We start from the raw sequence: 17,501 nt of genomic DNA on the forward strand, positions 1-17,501 counted from the left end.
CAAGTCCTTCTTTATATGTCACCATGAGGTACCAAAATAAGAGAGTGGGACTCCAGTGGAAGTGCTGTATTAGGCCTCATTAATATAAAAACCATGCTTGGTATGAGGGTAAGGATAATTCCATTGTGGTGGCATGGTGGCACCATAGTGCACAGACTACTGAGCCTGGAGTCAGGAAGACTAATCTTCCTGAGTTCTAATCTGGCCTCAAACACTTACTAGCTGCATGACCCTGGGCAAGTCACTTAACCCTTTTGGCCTCAGTTCCTCATCTATAAAGTGAGCTGGAGAAGGAAATGGCAAACCATTCTAGTATCTTTGCCAAGAATACCCCAAATGGGGTCATGAAGAGACAGCCACAACTGAACAACAACGATACCAGTGTACTCTGTACTCTTCAGACCATAACTTATGTTCAGTTTTGAGCACTGCATTTTAAGAGGAACAACCAGGATGGAAGGGACTTAAAGCCATATATTGGAGTTGAAGTAACTGAGTAGTGTTAACCTGTAAAAGAAAATATGGAGGTGAGCTGTGGTCACTTTCTTAAAATATTTAAATGGTAATATGAAAGAAGAAAGGCACTAGTAAGGAAAGGCTCTGTCACATTGAAAGCTGTCTGAAAATGGAATAAGCTGGCTCATCAGGCAGTCAGTACTGGGCAGTGGCATTGTTCAAGGTCAGCCTTGACTCAACTCAGCAAACATCTATTAAGCGTTTACTGTATACAAGTTGCTTTTTTGAAGGGCTGTCATGAGGAGGAAAGATTAGACTTGTCCTATTTGGCTCTGGAGAGAAAAACCAGGAGCAATGAAGAGAGATGGGGGCAAAAAAAAGCAAATTTAGGCTTGATTTCAGGAAAAAAGCTCCTAAATATTAGAGCTGTCCAAAAATATAATGGACGATCTGAAGAGGTCATCACATAAAAAAGGTTGCAATGGTTGCTTTAGAGGAAAGTATGTTGAGTAGACTCCTTAGAGAGAATTTACAGAACTACATGGACAACAGTAGCATGAATAATTTGCAGTTTATTATGTTGAAGAGCATGCCCCTCTCCAACCTAATGAGACCCAAGATCCATCTGGGTTATTAAAGTGCCTGCTATTCACTGAGCATTTATTTGGGATGTTGTATAGGTGTCACATGTTTCAGGCAGAGGCTCCAAGTAGATAACTTTAGAGGACCTTTCCAATTCTGGATTGTATAAGGAGCCCCTAAGAGTAATAGAATTAATAGAGCACTGGCCCTGAAGTCAGGAGGACCTGAGTTCAAATTCGGTCTCAGACCAAACACTTGACACTTACTAGCAGTGTGACCCTGGGCAAGTCACTTAACCCCAATGGCCTGAAAAATAAAAAAAATAAAAATAAAAAAGTAATAGACCTTGAGGGATGAAATTCAGTTGATCAGGTCCATTCTGATAGGGGTCCTAACTATGAGAAGTGAGACCATAAAAGAAAAGAAGAATCCTGACCAGATCAATAAATGAAAATTGACAAATTTTTATCTTATTACAGAATATAAGTTTTAAGTTTCATTATTAGAAATACAATTCCAAAACAAAGGGACTCTATGAACTATAGTCAGTCCTGTTTTTTCGGTGCTAAAGATAACAAATTCCACCTGATTCTCCCTTTGTGCCATCCTAACTTATAAATTAGACTATTATAAGTTTTCTAGCTGGTCTTCTCTCCAATCTGTCCTTCATACATACAGCTTATAAAATCATCTTCCTAATGCATGCCCTTCCCCTGCTCAAAGACCTTCAGTAGCTTATAAATTATAAAATTCTTAGCCAGGTCCTTAAGGCCCTCTGCAATTTAGCTACAACCTGCTGTTACCAGCCTTGTTATTCCCTTCATGGGCTATTAGATGTTTCCTAAGATGCTGCTTTCTCCTATTTCAGGTCATTCAAACACTCCATCCCTCCATTTCTGAAATATGCTCTATCTACCTAATTATCACACTTATGGATAGGCAAACAAACAATTTATAAATAAACAAGAGATAGAGAACATAGTGATGTACAAAATGGATAATTTTGATTACATTAAATTAAATTTTTGTACAAAAAAATACCAAGACCAAGAAGGAAAGTGGAAAATTGTATAAGCAGTTTCTCAAATAAAGGTGTCATATCTCTATAAAGAATTTTGTAAAAGCTATAAGAACACGAGTCATTCCCCAACTGATAAAAATCCAAAGGATATGAACAGGCAGTTTTTAGATAAAGAAATTAAAATAATTTATAGTCACTTGAAAAATGCTTTAAATCATTATTGATTAGAGAAATACAAATTAAAAATAACCTTGAGATATCATTTTATACCTGTCAGATTGGCTAAAATGATTGAAGGAGAAAGTGACAAATGTGGAAGGGGATGTGGAAAAATTGGGACACTAATTCATCGCTGGTAGAATTGTGATCCAACCATTTTGGAGAACAATCTGAAATTATGCCCAGAGAGTTATTAAACTGCCTACCCTTTGACCTAGCAATACCACTAGTAGGCCTATTTCCAAAAATAATTAGGGAAAAAGGAAAAGAACTTCTATATTCTAAAGTATTTATAGTAGCTCTCTTTGTGGTAACAAAGAACTGGAAATTGGAGGGATGCCCATCAGTTGGGGAATGACTAAACAAGTTGTGGTGTATGATTGTAATGGAATATTACTGTGTTATAAAAAATGATGAGCTCAATGATCATGGGAAAATGTGGATAAGACTTGTATGAAATAATGAAGAGCAAAATAAGCAGAACCAAGAGAATGTTGTATACAGTAAGAGCAATATTGTTTGAGTAAGTCATTTTGACTATTATAAATACCCAAATTAACTACAAAGGACTTATGAAAGAAGACACTATCGGTATCCAGAGAAAGAACTGATAAATAGAAGTGTGTATAAAATGATTTGTATGTACATATATATTTATTTATTATGTATTTTATTTTTTCATATTTAAAAAGAATAGCAAGTTGTAGATAATAGAGTTGCACTTTCATGTGCAGTCATCTTTTTATTATATTATGGAAATGCTTGTTTTATTCCATAAATTAAAAATAATGTAATTTTTTTTAAAAAATGGGATTCTGAAGGCCCAAGACAAACAGTTCCATTGGGGAAGAAGAAGAGAAGTTGTCTAAAGAGAATAATAAAAAAGAACAGGGAACCAACTAACCAACTTGGGTTTTTAAAAGATGTACTGAAAATAGAAGCAAGGGCAAGTAATGGATGAATTCAATTCAGCAAGAAATTTTGGATGCTTACTTTGTGCTAGGCAACACTTCAATACAAAAATGGAAGAGAGTCTTCCTGCAAGGAACTTCCTTCTACAAAGAACTTCCATTCTACTGGAGAAAAAGAGCATATATACGATAAATATTTTCAGAATATATAGAATAGATAAAAATAATTTCATGTGGTAGGGGTGCTCGAGCACTAACAATTAGGGGGAATCAGGAAAGGTCTCCTTTAAGAGGTAACACCTGAGCTTGCCTTGAAGGAAACTACTCCATGAGGTGGGTCTGAGAAGAGAGCCTTTCAGGAGGGAAGGACAGTCTGGGCAGAGGCAGGGACACAAAAGATGCAATGTCATGTACAGGGAACAGCAAGGAGACCAGTCTGACTGGAATGTAGGGTGTATGTGGAGGGGTAATGAGTAGTCAGTCTGTTAGGATGAATTACAACCAGATTGTGAAATACTTTAAATAACATACTGGAGTTTGTATTTTATCCTGGTGACAGTAGGGATAAACTGAATCATCTTAAGTGGCAAGGAATTGGAGGGAAGGGAAGGGAAGGGAAGTGTGATATAGTCACCCCTGCACTTTAAGAACGTTGTTTGAATATCTATTGAAGACCAAGAAAAGAATGTTCTTGTCCCCAAGGCCCCTGGAACTGTCAGATGGTTTAAAATGAGAAACTGATATGATTTTCTCAGTGGAAATGATGTTAAAGGAGAGGCATTACCATCTGATTTGCTGCTACACCCTAAGGACCATGGGAACTTTCCGTGTGCTTTTAGCTCAAACCTTCCCTGTGTGTTATCTTCTCCATTAGAATTTGAGCTCCTTGAGAGCAGGGAATGACTTCTATCCCCAGGGCTTTGCACATTTTTGTTTTTCAATCATTTCAATCTTGTCTGATTCTTTGTGACCCCATTTGGGGGTTTCTTGGCCAAGATACTGGGGTGGTTTGCCATTTCCTTCTTGCAGCTCATTTTACAGAGGAGGAAACTGAGGCAAACAGGATTAAGTGACTTCCCCAGGGTCACACAGGAAATATCTGAGGCCAGATTTGAACCTTGGAAAATGAGTCTTCCTCACTCCAGGACCCCCACTCAATCCACTATGCCACCTAACTGCCCTTTCGCACATAGTAAGTGTTTAATACATGTTTTATTCATTCATTCAGTTTGGTAGCTGTGAGGAAGATGGATATGAGAGGGGAGAGAATAAAGACATACTAGAGCAAAATTAGGAGGTTATGGCAATAGTCCAGGTGAAAGGAGATGAGTACCTGAGCTAAAGATGTGACCACATAAGTGAGAGGGAGGCCATAAATAAGAAGGGTGCTGTAGACAGGTAGGTAGCTAAGTGGAGAGAGTGCTAGGCTTGGAGACAGGAAGACCTGAGTGTGAATCCTGCCTCAGACACTTTCTAGCTGCGCGATCCTGAACAAGTCACTTCAACTTGAAGCTTCAGTTTCCTCATTTGCAGGATGGAGATGGTAACAGCACTTTTCTCTCAGAGTTGTGAGGATCAAAAAAGATAACGTGTAAAGAGGGTTTTGCAAACTTTAAAGCGCTATGTAAATGGTAATGATGATGACGACGATGATGAAGGTCGAACCAACAAGACTTGACAACTGATTAGCAATGAAGAGAGAGGAAGAGAATAGTCTTGAATAATTCCCAGGTTGCTAACCCATGAGACTGGAAGGATAGTAGTGCCTTTGGTACAAATAGAGAAGTTAGGAACAGGGCTTTTGTTTTTTGTTGTTTGGGTTGCCGTGAGGGGGGGTTGGTTTTGTTTTTTGCTGGGAGATGGGGAGAGGTTGGGAGACAAAGAGTTCAATTGTGGGTATATTTGATTTTGAGGTGCCTATAGGACATCCAGTTTAAATTATCCAATAGGCAATTAGTGAATCAGAACTGGAACACAAAAGAGATGAGGACTTGTTTAATTAAGAGTCATCTGCATAGTAATGATAATGAACCCACAGGAGCTTATAAGATCACCAAGATGAGTGTAGACAGAGAATAGAAGAGTGCCCAGGACAGAGATCTGGGGTTCACTCAGGCAGAGGAGGTGGGACATAGATGATGATCCAGCAAAGGAAATTGAGAATGAAAAGGTATAAGAAAAATCAATGGAGCAGTTTAGTGAAAAACCAAAAAGAGATTGTATCTAGGAGGAAAGTATAGTCAATTGCCAGAAGCTGCGGAGTGATCAAGAAGAATAAAGACTGAGAAGAAGTCATTGGATTTGACAGTTAAGAGATCGTTGGTGATCTTGGCAAGAGGTTTTAGTTGAATGACTTGGGTCAGAAGCCAGATTGCAGTGGGTCGTGGGAGAGGAGAAAGGGTAAGTAATGAGTATAGCCAGCTTTTTTTCTAGGAAGTTGGTGATGGAAGGGGAAAGAGGTATAGGATGATTGTTTGAAGGAGGGAAGGGTCAAAAAAAGGTTTCATTTTGAAGGTTTGGGGTGATCTGGACATATTTGTAGACAGTAGGATAACAGCCAGTGAATAAAGCATGACTGAAAATTATAAAGAGAGGATGATTAAAGGAGGAAGCTCCTGAATGATAAAAAGGGAATAGGATCAAAGGCGTAAGTAGAAAGGATTTGGCCTTGCCTTCCTCTGATATTGGATACAAAGAACAGAATGGGAAATGGTGTGGGAGTTTGAGTTGTGAAAACGGAGAGAAGGCACTTCTGGCAGCCTACATGAGACGAGGTCCTCTGTTAGGACGGTGAGGAAGAGGATTAGATAGGTTACTGGAGAAGAGAAGGTTTTGAACAAATACTGCGCATAGAATAATAGTAAAAGGATCACCATGCGGAAGTGAGAGTCCAGTTGAGATTTAATAAAAATTTTAGTGGACTCTGCAGTCAGCATAGTAATATGATTACTCAAGTGGTCTTCAGTAGGACTAGTGGATCATGGGAGTAATAGAGGGCTGAGGTTTAGAAACTGATGAGAAGTGATAGGACAAGAGGGCAAGGGATTTGAAAGTAATGGTCAGAGTGAAGTTAAACTGGCAAACTGATGTCAAGATTTCAAAGAGAGAAAAGTGATACTAGAACATAATGGAGTGACTAGAAAAGGATGGAGTGACTAGATGTTTCAGTGAGATCAACAAATAGGGTTAGGATGGAAGAGCTGCATGGAAATTTAGAAGGTTAAAAACATAACACACAGTCCTGTAAGAATAGTGTCAGGAGTGCTAAAAGCTCAGAATGCGCCAGGACTTTTTGGAAAAGCCAAAGAACCAAAGGGTAGCAAGATAGCATAGTTGATAGAGTGCCAAACGTGAAGTCAGGAAGACTCATCTTCCTGAGTTCAAGTCTGGCCTCAGACCCTTACTAGCTGTGTGATCCTAGGCAAGTCACTTGACCCTGTCTGCCTCAATTTCTCCATCTGTAAAATGTTCTGGAGAAGGAAATGGCAAACCACTCTGGTATCTTTGCCAAGAAAACCCCAAATGGAGTCCTGAAGAGTGGGACTTGACTAAAACGAATGAACCAAGACACCAAAAATAGCAGGGGGCATGTCTTTGTTGGAGAGAAGAGGATCGAATAAGGATTAGTACTTTGCTTAGTGTCAGGTACCAAAGAGGAGGCAGAGCTCTTGTTTGATCTTTGAACTAGAAAGGATGCCACACAAATTGGCCAATAGGGATTTGATGCCTAATATAAGCAAGGAGATAGTAAAAGAACTTATTGGTGAATTTAAGTGACTTGGCCCAGCTGAACTACATCCTTGAGAACTGGAAGATGTGATTGCCTATCTTCAGAAGACCATGTGTACAATGGGAGAGGCTCTTTAGAACTTAAGAAGGGCAAATATTTTCTTTTGAAAAAAGGAAAAGAGGATGGGGTCTTAGCTAGACTTTAATTCCCCAGTAAGATTTTAGAAAGTAATATTGAAGGGATGTTTAGGACACCTATTAAGGTGAGTGTTGATCCTGAAGAGTCAGCATGACATCATTAAGGTTATGACAAACTAAACTCTGTTTTTAATAGTTAACAGACTGATAGAGCAAGGAAATGCTGTTGATTTAGTTTACGTAGATTTTGGCAAAACATTTGACTAAGTCTGTCATGCATTCTTTTGGATTACAGAAAGACAGAGACAGAAAGGTAGGGGTAGATGATAGCATAGCTAAATGGCTAAATGGATCTAGAACTGGCTGAATGGCCAAACCCAAAGAGCAATAATTAATAGTTCAGTATTACCTTAGAAGGGGATCTCCAGTAGAGTGACTCGGGAAGCTGTTCATGATCCAGTATGGGTTAACATTTTCATCAGTGACTCGGATAAAGATGTATAAATAACATGCTTATCAGATTGTCAAATGACCCAGAGGTAAGCGAGACAGTCTCAGGATTTTCAGAGTTCTTTCTTCAAAATCTATAATGTTAGGACAAAACAAATAATATTATGTTTAGTTGAGATGAATTTAGGTTGAAATAATCAACTTCAGACTTCTTGGCTGGACTTCTCCATTTTCACAACTCAAACTCCCACACCATTTCCCATTCTGTTCTTTGTATCCAATATCAGAGGAAGACAAGGCCAAATCCTTTCTACTTACACCTTTGATCCCATTCCCTTTTTATCATTCAGGAGCTTCCTCCTTTAATCATCCTCTCTTTATAATTTTCAGTCATGCTTTATTCACTGGCTGTTATCCTAGGGGGGATGGGGCACCTAAGTGGCACAGTGGATAAAGTGCTGGTCCTGAAGGCAGGAAGACTCAACTTCTTGAGTTCAAATCAAGTCATTTAACCCACTTTGCTTCAGTTTCCTCATATATGAAATGAGCTCTAGAAGAAAATGGCAGGCCACTGCCATGTATTTGCCAAGAAAACCCCAAGTGGGTCACAAAGAGTTGGATATGACTGAAATGACGAAACTAATAATTTTTAAAAACTCTGTATGAGTCACCAGGGGGTTACCATGCAAGTTGATGCAATTATATGCATTACGTGCGTTAAGTGAAGCATCATGTCCAGGCCTGGGAAGTGTGTATTTCTGCTGTCCAATTCTTTGGTTTTATAGTTCAGTTCTGGGCACCATGTTTTAGGAAGGACAGCAACAAACTGGAGAGAGGCTGAAAGAAAGCTGCTGGAGTGGTGATCTCAAGGTCATGCCCTGTGAGCATCAGTTAAAGGAACTGAGGTTGTTTAGCCCGGAGAAGAGAAGACTTAGGGAGGGAAATAATTGTCCTTAAACAGTTTAAAGGGAATAAAAGGAAAAAGAAACAAGGGAAATGTGTAAAAGGGAATAAGCTTTTTCTATATGACTCTAGAAAAGTCGATTCCTAATGTGGGCGATACCAACCCCTGGGGACCTCCTCCCCCACTGGAATGATGGCGGGAGGGGCAGTTATAGCCTTGGGAGATGCAAATTTTTTAAAAAACAGCAAAGGGTTAAAAAAAGTGGACTTTGAGGTGTGGGGGTTGCCACTGAGTAATTTCTTTTTTGAACAGGGAGTGGTAGGCCAAATAAGTTTGGGAACCTCTGCAGGAAGTAATGATACTACAATAATTATCATGTAGTATTAGTAATATTGTAGTAATAATACTGGAAGAGCAGCTAGGTGGCACAGTAGAGGGAATGCCAGCCTGGAGTCAGGAAAACCCGAGTTCAAAGCCCACCTCGTACACTAACTCTATGACCCTGGGCAAGTCACTTAACCCTGTTTGCCTCAGTATCCCCATCTGTAAAATGCTCTGGAGAAGGAAATGGCAAACCACTCCAGTATCTTTGCCAAGACAACCCCAAATGGGGTCACAAAGAGTAGTACACGACTATAATAAGTGAACAACAACAATGATGCTAGAATAATAAAATAATAACAGCTAGCATTTATATGTTGCATTAAAGTTTGCACAGTGGTTTGTGTATGGTTTCTCACATGAGCCACACAATGCCCTATGACATAGGTACTCTTATGATCCCTATTTTGCAGATGAGGAAACAGGTTAAGCTACTTTCCCAGAGTTAAGTAGCTAGTCAGTAAGTGTCTTAGACAAAATTCGGGAAGTGAGTAGATGGTACAAAAAAACAAATTTTGCCTTCATCTAAGGAAAACTTCCTAATCATTTGTTGAATCTTTTCAGTGGTGTCTGACCCTTTGTGACCCCATTTGGGGTTTTCTTAGCAAAGATACTAGAGCGGTTTGCCATTTCCTTCTCCAGAGCATTTTAAAGATGGGAAAACTGAGACAAACAGGGTCAAGTGATTTGCCCAGGGTCACACAGCTAGTAAGTGTCTGAGGCTAGATTTGCACTTAGGAAGATGAGTCTTCCTGACTTTAGACCCAGCATGCTATCCACTGCACCATCCTACTATCTGCCTTCAAATAATTGCTAAACCTATGAATAGCCTCCACTCTTAGGGGGATACTGATTGATAGTAAAGCAACATGGCTTATTTCCTCCATTAACAAAGAGCTTTGTTCCCATTCCTCAGAATGAGCTGAGTAGATGATTAAAGATCTCTAACTCCAAGCTACTATTATGTCTGGATAATAGACTTCACCACCATTCCTCCTACCTTCCCCACCAGCACTGATGAAGAATGAGGCTCACTGACTCACACACAACTGATGTGAGCCCTTTGTGACTAGCCCTTCCCACCCAGGATTGTGGCTGTGTTAATTACTGTCATGGTACATGGTCCAGGGTCAGAACCAAAAACAAACCTCTAACAAAGAGAGCAGTCAGAATTCAGGTCAGGTTACTCATCTGCAGTTGTGAACACCGAGATCAGGAATCTGGGGTGAGGCAGAGGCAGCCAACAGGAAGGCAATTCTGGAACACACAGTTCCAGATTAATTCTCAGTTAGGGTACTGTTAAGGGAAGCAAGCTCCCAGCTTCAGTTTCACAGACTGAGAGGCTGATGTCGCTTACCACCTGAGAGCAGATCCCCAGAGCCCTTGAACAGTCACCTTTATTAACTGAGTGGTGTCTCCTCCTCCCCCTGCCCCTCACTAGCACCCATAAATTTCAGAGGGTGAGACCAGCTACTACCTGAACAGGTATCATTTCTACAGTGCCTTTGACAAGTGACATCCAATCTCTGCCTGAAGGTCTCCACTGAGAGGGGACACTAACATCCCCAGACCAACCCGGCAGGGTCTCGTAGATTGCTTCAACACCCCCAGAGGGAATATATAAAAACATTTGTAAAGTAAACATTTCAGAAGGACGTCATAGAAATAGTAGCAGTATTTGGTCAAATTAATAAATATTGTGTTCAGTCCTACCTGAAAGTATCATATAATGATATGTGTTTATTTTCCGTGTTTATGTAACATAACCCTCCCAAATGGCCTCCATGTAAGGTGATGGACCGTGTCTCATTCAAAATTCACATCTCCCCCAGTCCCTAACATAGTACTTTGCACAGAACAAATCTTTAATAAATGTTCACTGAATGACAGAATCACTCAGATTTTAAAGCAAAGTTTTTTATTCATATGATTTGTATGAGGCTTCATCATTACATGGAAGTGACCTAGATTTGTGTGTGTGTGTGTGTGTGTGTGTGTGTGTGTGTTTTAATGACTGTGCCAAGCTGTCAGGTCTAACAGGCTGAAAAGATTGCCAGAACATTCCAGAAGACACACTGGTATTCAGGGATGAACCTTGCTAAGTTTGAAGAGGTTTATCACCAGAAGTTGGCCTCCAAGTGGTAATTTTTTTTTACCTACAATTTATGAAAATAGTCCCCTAAAAGCAGAAAGGATACAATGCATGATTGAAAGTATCCCCATTTAATGAAATTAACAAAATGTGAAGTATTCAAATGTCCCTAATAATGGGATCCGTATAGGTTACCAGGCTCTTTTGTAATATTAGTTGACCTTCCCATGTCGCCAGTTTGCTATGACAGTGTAACTTGAGTTCATGAAAGTGATTTGAATTTATCATCATGGAATCTCAATTAGCAAGATGTTGGGGAAAATGTGGTGTTGAAAGGTTTGCCACATATCAAGAATAAGTCACTTCTATGACATTAACAGCAAAAAATATAAAGTCATTATTTAAAAAAAATGCTCATTCATTCAAAAAGTTTGTATTGAAGTTCTTGTATTATACAGAGTACTATGCTAAGTGCTGTGGAAAATATAAAGTTTGGATAAGACATGATCCTTGCCTTCCTGGAACTTTCACTCTTAATAGAGGAATGAGGTTAAAATACAGATAACTATGAAACATTAAATGATAAGTGAAATAGAGATTCAGCAGACCAAAGCAGCAGAGGAATCCAAGGGAAAATGGTTATTATATGGTTATTAATGGTTATTTACAGATTGCAGATTTTGGTTTATCAAAATGGCGGCAGATGTCTTTGTCTCAGTCAAGGAGTACTGTATCTACCCCGGAGGGCGGGACCATCATCTACATGCCACCTGAAAACTATGACCTCAGCCAGAAGTCACGAGCCAGCATCAAACATGATATATACAGGTACATTGCCTTGGTATATAGTTAACCTCTTTAGAAGGTTATTCCCCTATTGCAAGATGGGGTTAAAAAAAATTGTTGGGACTCAGTGAGCAAGTTGTTTCTTAATTACAGGTATAACTCACTTTAATGCAATACAAATTCCTGAAAGGTTGTGTTAATCACAATCAGTTTTTCTACTGCCTTACATTATATTATCAGAGTTGTTGTTTTTAAAAAATATCAGTAGGAGCATCTAGGTGGCGCAGTCGATAGAGCTCCAGCCTTGGAGTCAGAAGGACCAGAGTTCAAATGTGGCCTCAGACACTTGACACTTACTAGCTATGTGATCCTAGGCAAATCACTTAACTCTGCCTCACCAAAAAAAAAATTTATACATATGTGTGTGTGTGTGTGTATGTGTGTGTGTAAGTGTATGTATATGTATGTATGTTCTGGGTGCTGGAGAAAAAGCCCAAAAATGAAATAATCCCTACTGGCTAGGAATTTACATCCTAATGGAAGAGAGGAAAACTATATCTCTAAACAGATTCAGAATAAATATAAAGAGAATTAATAAAAACAAATACAAGGTAGTTAGGAAGGAAAAGCACTAACAATTAACTTTAGATAAGCTAACATTCTTAAACAGACAAGGGGAAAGACTTTTTAAAGCATTCCTGTGTTGAATATTTTTGTGTATGGAGAAATCTTTTAATGCAAATAACTGCCCAATATATACATCTTTTTCATAATTTGGGGTTTTTGTGTACAGAGATGCCAGGCCACACCTGTGTTATTAGAACAATAGAGAATAATACGTATGCCACTTTCACGTTCCAAAGAAATAGGGCCATTTGACAAGAAAAAAAGAAAATATAGGATTTGAGAAATTTTTCCATCTCATGGGTAACTGCCTGATGTCTTACAGGTTTCATAGCTTTAGAGCTGAAAGAAATTGTAGATGTTATCTAGTCCCTCCCTTCATTTTGCAGATGAAGAAACTGAACCCCAGGGAAGTGGAGTGACTTGCCCAAAGTCATAGCCCAACAGGGAGTAAGCTAAATCCAGTGCTCTTTCTTTAATGTCTCTTTTAACGTGTTAATTATCTTACTTCAGGGTGTCACCCTATATTCTGCCTTTGGGTCATTTCACTGCTTCCTTAAGACAGGTAGAAGGCCCAGTGGATAGGATACCAGTCAGGAAGACCCATCTTTGTGAGTTCAAATCCTGCCTCAGACACTAGCTGTGTGACCTTGAGTGAGTTACTTCATCCTGTTTGCCTCAGTTACCTCTCTGTAAAAATGAGCTGGAGAAGGAATGGCGAAGCTACTCTTTGCCAAGAATAACCCCAAATGGGGTCGGCAAGAGTCCAGCAGACTGAAATGACTGAATAAAAAAGTGCAGGTCTGACCAAGTCACCTCCTCCAGTCAGTCTTCTGCAGTAGCTCCCAGTTGCCCAGAGGATAAAATATAAAATCTGCTGTTTAGCTTTTAATACCCTTGACAAGCTAGCTCCTCCCTGCCTTTCAGTCTTTCCATTTACTCCTCTGTGATCTAGCTGCAGCTGCGCTGGCCTTCGTGCTATTTCTCACATATTCCATTTCGCAACTCTGTAACTTTTCATTGGCTGTCCTTCATGCCTGAAATGTTCTCCCTCCTTGCGTCCCCTACTTCCTTCAAGATTCAGCTCACACGTGACCTTCTTCAAAAGGCCTTTCCCAGTCCCTCTTCACTATTAGTGTCGATTCTCTGAGATTGCCTCAATCAATCAACAAACATTTGTTACGTACCTATGTGCCAGGCATTGTGCTAGGTGCTGGGGACACAAAAGGAGGCAAACAAAAAAACAAAACAAAAAACCCCCCAAAAACCCTGCCCTCAAGGTGATTGTAATCTTAATAGGGGAGACAACATGCAAACAAATATATACAAAGCAAACTACATATAGGATAAATAAGATATAATAGAGGGATGGCCCTAGAACTAAGAAGGGTTGGCTAGCTGTGGAAGATGGGATTTTAGTTGAGACTTAAAGGAAGCCAGGGATTCAGATGGAGCTAATTGACTATGCCTTAAACTGAAAGCACTCCAGCTCTCACTGATTGGCCAATAATGGGCCCAACCCAAGCCTCAGTTGGTCATTGGGTTTTGTTGGCGCCAAGTGAGTGTAAATAGCAATTGTTTCTGTTCTGGCCGGAAACTGAGGGTCTTCCCCTTCCAGATGTTTTTGGGGGTTTGTTTTGAGTAGGTAAAAGAGGCCATTTTTGCCTCTTTTCTCATGTAGTCTTAATCACTTAATGGTTGTTACCTCAGACAAACTGAGACCTGGGAAAGACCTTAGCTTAAAAAAGCCAAAATCTCCCACTTCATCCAGGGCCATCTCCAGTCATCCTGATCTATGTCTTGCCACGATCCAGATGGCTCTGGAGGAGAGAGTGAGGCTAGTGACATAGCCCTGCCTCACTTAAATCCAATTCACTTGCAAGTCAATCACTTTCCTAATGTCATTGGTCCTCTTTGAGAATGACGGACAAAAACAAGAAAGGAAGCCAGAGAGGTCAGTAGTTAGAGTGGAGCAGAGAGCATTCCAGGCAAAGGAATCAAGCAGAGAAAATGCCCAGAGCCAAGAGATGGAGCATCTTGTTCGTGGAACAGCCTCCCATTTACTCTGCATATATACCTTGTATGTACTTCGTTGTTTGCACAATATATCCTCTGTTAGAATGTGAGCTTCTTGAGGGCAAAATCTATTTTTACCTTTCTTTTAATCTGCAGAATTTAGCATTATGCCTAGCACATAGTAAGCTCTTAAAAAATGCTTGTTGACTGACTTAACTGACCCTTTTCCAGCTAATGCTCACTGGGAGTTGATTGGTTCCTCACACCCCTGAGACTGTGAGTTGAATGGAATAACTTTGGTCTAGTCTGAATTGCTAACCTCAGGACTAATCCAAAACAGACTGCCCCCTAGAATTGTGAACTAGGTTAGACATCACTAGATTCTGTTCTGTGTCGTACTTCCTAAATAGTTAAGGAGATTCAGAGGGGATTATCAGTGCTCCAGTGATATCAGTAGGGATTTTCCCTGTAAATCTCTACAGTACCCCCCCCAACAAACACATAAATACATAAATATTCCAAGACAATAGAGTATTTAGTATTTGCCCAAGACAATAAACTTCATGTATCTAGGGTTCAATAAGGGGAAAACCCCATGAGGGAAAACCCCAGGATAAGTAATCTCAGTTGTCCTATTGTAACCTCTTATCTTTGTTTTCATAGTCTGTTACACCCTTTGTCCTCAGAACCTTGACAACAGATGCTACAATAAGCTTGACCTCTTTAGATATGCATCCCTAGTTTTTTCTTGGCCTAAGTGTAGACAGATCCCTTAGTTCAGTCAAAAGAATCCTATACTAGAAATGGAAGCATGGTATTTTTTGGTTTGGGTAGTTTGTTGTTTAGGGGATGGGCAGGTGTGCCTCCCATTTGGGCAGGTTTTCCCTTTCGTGCTGATTACATAACTTAACATTATAAGTACATTCAAGAGTTGTAGAACAAAGTGTGATAACAAGAGGCTGCCTTAAGAAATGATCTTCAAGAGTTAACATGGCCAAGAAATCCACCGAACCTGAGATGAGCCTTACCCAACTTAGTGAAGAGTGTCCTCAGATAAATGCCGTTCATACCATCTCTAGGCCTACATTTGAAGCTTTTCTTGATAAAGCACTTGGTGGAGCACCTATAATGTGCTAGCACAGTTCTTGAGGACCCAGAGTCACACTCATGCCACAACAAAGTATCAGGCTAACAGCGAAGTGAAGGGAGGGGAAAATAAAGCAAATTACAGAAGCTTACAAAAGTTCAGTCTTTATTCTGACGTAGCTAAAGTCTAGCTATGTGCTGGCCTCTCAGGCACAATTTGCAGGATACCCAGGCCTATTCTTCACTTGAACTCTATGTTGATTATCATCATCATTGTTATTTATATTACTACTATTGTTATCCTATTTCTAGTCTGAGGGATACTACTAGTGTTCATTTGCAGGGCAGAAATTGCTGGCATACCCTGAATCTAGTGGTAATAAGTCCTGTAATGCTCAAGTTACTAGGTCTTCCCACTTCCCTAGGTTCTTTCTGGTTCCTCATTCATATTCCACACCTCTTCAGTATTTTCTAATTCAGGTGAGTGATGTTTCCAGAATCCTTTAAGGTTTGCAATAGGAAAAATACTTTACAAAGAGAATAAAAGACAATTTCCACCAAAAGTTAAGTGGTGGGCTGTTCTTCCACAGTCCCCACTATGGATTCACAGCTAATTAGGAGTTTGAAAATGAAGCTTTTATTTCAAAAGTGAACCATACTCACATAGCTGAAATTATTTTCCTCTACCAAGAGTTAGCTAGCTTGTAAACAGTCCCTTGAGGAAAGGTTATTCCAAAAAAGAGTGTTAGCATAGTATTTGGATTCCCTAATTTTCTCTGACTCTGGAAAATGAAAAGCATCTTGTTAAGCAGTATAAAAAAAAAATCCAGGTATCAGTTAGACTGTGAAACTGTTTTAGTTTTAGTTTTGTCTAAATAATGAAATCCTCATATTTGAAGGTACCCAGTCTAGTTCTTGAAATATGACTACTCAAATTAATCTAGAGTGATTAATATCTGTCCAGTCTTTAAAGATCTACAAAATTAATTCAACTTCGAAAACAGAACTAACTTTTTTCCCTTAACAAAAAAAAAATCAAACACTAGCCGCCTTGGCCTCTTTGGACATGTAGTATTTCTATTACATTTCACCATTGCATCTGTTTCAAGAAAAGACAGCGCTATCCACATCCAGTGAGAGGATTATGGAGTCTGAATGCAGATCGAAGCATACTATTTTCTCTTTCTTTTGCTGTTTTTTTTTGTTGTTTTTTCTTTCTCACAGTTTTTCCCTTTTGTTCTGATCCTTCTTTCACAACATGACTAATGTGGGAATATGTTTAATATGATCATACATGTATAGCCTATGTCAGATTGCGTGCTGTCTTGGGGAAGGGGGAAGGAAGGGAAGGAGGAGAATTTGGAACTCAAAATCTTGTAAAAAACGAGTGTTGAAAACTAAAAGAAAAGACAGCACCATGGTCAGCATCTATAATCTGTTATTTCTAATATGTAGACTGAGTTTATAAAACATTCCAATATGTTTCTCCCTTACCCAGCTTTGCTATTATCATGTGGGAAGTGTTGTCCAGAAAACAGCCCTTCGAAGGTAAGTAAGCTTGATCAGTTTGCCCACCTTACTCTACTTAAAGACCTGTTAAATGGCCATATGTGCCACCAACTAAAAATAATCTTATTCTAAATGTACCTAATATTTAATAAAGCATAACAATGGAGGCACCATGTATAGTGGAGTGGAAAGAGTACACTGGATCAGGAATCAGGAAATTGGTCAGGAGAGTGCTGGTCAATGTTTAACAACCAGGTCTCTGAAAATGTACAAACATGCATTATTAACATTTTCACCATTACTTTCTTAAGTCTAGACAATCAACAAAAAATCTCAGGCCCTAATTTGTAATGAAGTATCAGTTGGCTCCTGAGAGCCAGTACAAGCTGACTCAAGCACACTCCTGGTTAGAGAACCAGCTCTGTGCCTAGGTAACTGTGGGAACCTGGATAAGTCCATTTTTAAAAAAGATTTTTCCAGGTAGTTGTTTTGGGAAGGGCATATTTTCCGCTTAGTATTTAAGATTCTTGATAACCATTTATGAAATTTTAAGACTTGCCCATTTTAATTTGGTTAGTTTTGATCATATTGATTGCA

General features: G+C 39.4%; 1 protein-coding gene across 2 annotated transcripts in view; it reads left to right on the plus strand.

The window, feature by feature from the left end:
* Window positions 1–17,501, plus strand: part of RIPK2 (receptor interacting serine/threonine kinase 2) — a 66,118-nt gene that overhangs the window by 24,799 nt on the left and 23,818 nt on the right. For both annotated transcript variants that reach the window (XM_078153654.1, XM_020970085.2), the window contains 2 exons: window positions 11,554–11,711; window positions 16,894–16,943. In XM_078153654.1, the coding sequence (XP_078009780.1) occupies window positions 11,554–11,711; window positions 16,894–16,943 (208 nt within the window). The remainder of the gene's footprint in view (window positions 1–11,553; window positions 11,712–16,893; window positions 16,944–17,501) is intronic.

This window comes from Phascolarctos cinereus, unplaced genomic scaffold, assembly GCF_003287225.1.
Source record: "Phascolarctos cinereus isolate Bilbo 61053 unplaced genomic scaffold, phaCin_HiC Scaffold_4;HRSCAF=312, whole genome shotgun sequence".
Classification (NCBI taxonomy): domain Eukaryota; kingdom Metazoa; phylum Chordata; class Mammalia; order Diprotodontia; family Phascolarctidae; genus Phascolarctos; species Phascolarctos cinereus.